This window comes from Oryza brachyantha, chromosome 1, assembly GCF_000231095.2.
Source record: "Oryza brachyantha chromosome 1, ObraRS2, whole genome shotgun sequence".
NCBI classification, from domain to species: domain Eukaryota; kingdom Viridiplantae; phylum Streptophyta; class Magnoliopsida; order Poales; family Poaceae; genus Oryza; species Oryza brachyantha.
In genome coordinates this window covers 13,301,879-13,306,987 of record NC_023163.2, presented here as the reverse complement: position 1 = coordinate 13,306,987, position 5,109 = coordinate 13,301,879, and the positions used below count along the sequence as shown (strand labels likewise).

Below are 5,109 nucleotides of genomic sequence, written 5' to 3'. Positions count from 1 at the left end.
CAAAGAAACCACAGTTTAAGAGAGAAGTGGATAACCCAACTATAACTATATGGGATGGTGTTGTGTTACGCCTTAATAATTAATACATCTAGGATTGTTGATCTTGCCGGCATAGAACAATCATATTCCTACAATAAGTCAAGAAACAAGATAAAAACAATTTAAATTGCAAATTACTCCCGCTATTCCAAAATATAATAATTTTTAAGATTGAAATTTTATACCACAATATAAGCATTTCTAACACTATTCACAATAGTGCTTGTCTCATCCATAACTTTTCATTCAAAACTCTTCTCACTTTACCCCAAAGTACACTCTCAACCCCATCCATTCCTTAATTATTGAGGGACACTTGAGTCTTTTCTTCTGAACCTAAATATCTTCTAAGCAATCTAGAAAATATATACATTTTGAAAGGGTTAGTAGGAATTAAAGCCTAGGATATACCGAAACACTAGACAAAAGTGTAGTTCCAAATACAAGTAACTAGGAGTGTAGCTAAAATGACATATAAAAGGTGAAGTATTAATGGGTTAAACTTTAATATAAACAAAATGCAATAAACCTCAAAGGGGTACATTGCTATTTTAAGAGGTAAGAGGATCCTAGGAATGTACTCCACCTAGTTGGGGCACATAAAACATATGCTCTATTTGGGTGAGGATTCAGAGTTACAAATCATATGCCCAAGATAGACGGCATAACAATTTGTTTATTTAATTATTGTTGACTTAGATGCAATTTGCAGATCAAACTAGATCTGTTGGGAAGAGAACTATGAGAAATTTTTATCAAGTACACGTTGGTCCAAAACAGAACTCGTGTGCAAATTCAATGTTATCTCCAGATATCGAACTGAACTTTAGAACTTAGGCATTGATCTCTAGGTATTTATGTTGACATATAATGTACGTGACCATCGGTTGTATTCACATATATCATGGTGACATAACCACCACTCCACCGTGGTATCTGGTGTGGCTGGTACAAGGTTGACCTACTTGTGGATGGTGATGAGGAAGGCGTTGAACTGGTGGCGAGAGGCGGTAGTGTGATTGGCTACTTTTGCTGGCTCTGCTAAAAGAGGAAGACAAGGGCACGGAGATGGTGAAAGAAGCCTACGATGAAGCAAACGAAGAACTAGAGTAGGCACATTGTTTTGTAGAGGGTTGCTTCACTATTTCAGCCTCTCTAGTACTGGTGGCTCAGGGTGAGGATGAGGTGGATAGGCTAGATCAAGGTGGAAGTAGTAGTCTCATTTTTCAAGGATCAGGTGCTCAGTAGTAAGATACTTACTAGTAGTATCAAGAGAACTAGAGTAGAGTGACTCCTATACGAGATCATTTATCACTAACGATTGATAATCGGCAGTATTCAAGATAGAGTGAGATGGAAGTACTCCCGACAATTTTCCTCTTGATTCTTATTTCTTTATTCTCACTTCCAACCTAAGGAAACTAAGAGCAAGATGGTGGAACCACGACAATGACAGATATTTCCTACTACACAATGCATCTATCGGTAGCTTAGTCTATGGTGGGAGTTGACCTGAGGTATGAAAATACACCGGAGCAACAGTGACAACATGAAAAGGTGAGACAGTGACAATGTGAAAAGGGTGCAACAGCGACAATGTGAAAAGGTCCTCCGGTGAGATATCACACATGAGACGTAGAATATTGGGGGTGCAGTGCTGCAACGAGGTCTCACGGATGAGGTGATGGTCCAACAAGGTATCACACGCGGCCAAGGATGCACGCAAGTGGAACCACGTAGACATGTGCATTGGTGCACATGCACGTGGATACGAAACGAGATGCCCAAGTGAGACACCGTAAAACATCCTGTTGCCTAGATTGGATCTCATTTTCTAATATTTTTCTATTGTAGTCTATTTTATATATGGGCATTTAAACATTAAAAACAAAAAATATAAAAAGTTTTACCCATAAATTATATTTTTCTTTTGGGAGTAGCTATTCAACATTTAGGAGTTTTTAAGGGTCATTTGTCATCTTTTGGATGAAAAACTTTTAAATGTAACTTATGTTAAGTTATGCATAGATATAAAAAACTGCAGGTGGTGTCATTGGTTACCAATGTGCCTTGCTGCGCCCGAGGTCTCCAGTGCAAAATTCTAGTGCCTTGAGCTACCAAAAATTCTATTAAAATTTTACAATAAAATATAGTATCTTAAATTATTTTTTTTAGGATGTTGAAAGAGCTCTTCACCGAAACATACGTCACGCCTGTTTTTTCCTCCCCGTAGCATGAATCTCAAAGCACATCTAATGGTCCAAACATCATAGGTTGTCATCCTTTGCTTTTCGTTATTTTTCAACGGGCCGGTTATTAGCAGTAGCTTAGATGATTCGAACGTGTACTTAGGCTGCGTTCGGTGGGAGGGATAGATAAGTTAACTTATCCGGTACGGAAAACGTAATAATAGATTACTACATGATTAATTAATTATTAATTATTTAAAAAATATAAAATAGATTAATATGATTTTTTTAAAACAATTTTCCTATAGAAAATTTTTACAAAAAATACTCCGCTTAGCAGTTCGGGAAGCGGGCGTGTAGAAAACGAGAGAGTCGCCGGGAACGACGCGGCCTTAAAGAGCCAAGATACATCTCGACATTGCAGTAGGTAAGTCATGCCCCATTTCACTTTGCACTAGATTAACACATACTTTTAGTTTACACCAAGTTATATTAAAATAAGTTTCACTTAACACCAAAGTAAATCATCAAACCTTTAGGAAAGTCAGGAAATCTTATACACTATGAATAAAATTTCATGAACCAACTCAAAATTTTAAAAGTTCTATAAGCTTCATTGATATTTTGTGAGATTTATCTTCCACCCTACCGAACCTAATGCAAAGTGAAACCTATTTTAATTTATCGTAGTATAAAGTAAAATTTTGTACCTTGAGTCTGAAATTCTTGCTTTCAATGGACCTTGCTTCTCTTGGTGGTGGAATCTGCTACAGTGGTTAGCTTGATGATCTCTAAGAGAGATTGATAGGTCGCAGCTAGCGTTTGTAATTCAGAAAGCCAGCTAGATGCATCTTGGATGGAGATAGGGAAATAGTATTTCGGAAGATCAATCGCTCTTAGAATATAATGAGTCATGAGCTCGCCAATTATGCTAGAACTCAGAATATTTCTATGTTTTGGAGAGACAACTCCTGTGACCTCATATCACAATTATTGATGGGGATATTGATCCTACTTAATATATTCCTGATTCCCGGCAAAAAGAAAGTAAAATTTTGCAGTAAACCTGCTAAAAAGTGAAACAAGACATGCTTTACCAGGGGCAAACTGATTTCTTCTAAATGGCAAATGAACGTAAAGCTGCTAAACTAAAAACAAACCCACCAACACATAGATAACAGTGTAAGACAATCTTTAGTACATTAATTTCCAGAGATTGTACTAAAACCCGTGTGCCCTTGTGTGATCTAGGTGGTACCATATTACTTTATCCCATCTAACATGTAACAATATATATATATTTCTAATTTTAGTATGAGTATACTTATTTTGTGCAAGGTAGTATTTATAACCAGCTATATTTGGAGTCTCTGACCACTCAGAACTAGTTCAACGCTCTTTAAGATAAGAGTAATTTTACCATACTTGAGAAGGTACCAAGAGATACCACTATTTTCTATATAAGATTTAGTACCTCTTGATACCTTAGATACTAGAAGGTAGTAAATTTTACATAGAAAATAGTGATACTTCATAGTACCCTCTTAGGGATGGAAAAAATGCTCTTAAGATAAAGAACACTTTATGGGTGTTAAAGAAAGTACCATAAGATATACTACTTTTTTATGTAAAATTCGGTAGCTCTTAGTATCTTAGATACTAAATTTTATATGCAAGTTTTAGTATCTTTTGTACATACATAGTCAACAACCATAAATTGCTTAAAGATAAAAGAGGCAGTTGTATTTACCACTTCCTCTTAGAGAATTCAGCGGCATTAGTTAGTTGGGCGTAAAATCTGAAGCTGTGAAATGGAAGTCATCAGGAGGATGTCACGATTTTGAGTGGTGCACAATTCATCTCTTCTGGCGAACACATCATCTGTCACTGTCAGGCCGGCCCCCGGTCAATTCTTGTCGGGCCTCGGCGACTTCCCGGCCCCAGCGACGGCGACCGGTTTCGCCTCCACAACCACCTCGCCTCCGTCGTCCGCTCCGCCGGCGTCCGCCGCGCATCTGATCTTTCCCTTCTTCGTGGCCGCCTCGGTGGTGGTGGTGGTGGTCGCGGCGTCGCACTCGAAGTCCGCCATCTCGAACGCCGGCCGCCACGGCGCCGCCCTCGGCCGCTTCTTCCCCCCGCCGCCGCAGCTGGCGCTGGCGTCGCCGGCGTCGTCGCAGCTGGGCGGCGCTGCCTCGGCCCCCTTGAACATGGCCCTCATGGCGCGGACGTTGGCCACGAGAGCGTAGAACCTCTCCATCTGCTCCTCCTCTTCCTCGCTCATCGTCGTCGTCTCCTCCTGCGGCGGCGGCGACGACGACCGAGAAGTCATCGTCGTCGTCGTCGTTGTCATCTTCTTCTTCTTCTTGCTGGACCGGGCTTCCATTGCCACCGGACGGCCTCCGGTGGTAGCTGCTTAGGCGTGCATGCCTATATGTGGATTAGCGCAGGCGCAGCTACGGCGAGGCGAGACATGGAGTTAAATAACAAGCGGCTTCGCGCGCCGAGGTGTCGGGGTTGACGGGGACGTGCATCCCCACCCAACTTGCAGTTCCCAAAATTTTTTCTAAAAAACTTCACGTCAAATATTTCGAAACCTAAATCAGGCATTAAACATAGACACCAGAATAAAGCGTTAAATATAGATAAAAAAAATTATATGGTTAGGAGAAAAATCGTAAGACGAATCTTTTTAGTCTAATTAGTCCATAATTAGCTATAAGTGCTATAGCTATCCATATATGCTAATGAGAAATTAATTATGCTCAAAAAATTTATCTCATGGTTTCCAGACAACATATAAAATTCATTTTTTTCATTATTGTCCAAAAATATTTTTTAATATCTGATTAAACATCTGTTGTGACATAAAAAAAATTCACGT

At 39.7% G+C, this 5,109-nt stretch overlaps 1 protein-coding gene across 1 annotated transcript; it reads right to left on the bottom strand.

Moving 5' to 3' along the window:
* Positions 1–3,792: 3,792 nt before the first annotated feature.
* Positions 3,793–4,666, bottom strand: LOC121053274 (NRR repressor homolog 2-like). Its single transcript, XM_040519964.1, has one exon. The coding sequence runs from the start codon at positions 4,609–4,611 to the stop codon at positions 4,135–4,137; it is 477 nt and encodes a 158-aa protein (XP_040375898.1). The 5' UTR covers positions 4,612–4,666; the 3' UTR covers positions 3,793–4,134.
* Between the last annotated feature and the right edge of the window lie 443 nt (positions 4,667–5,109).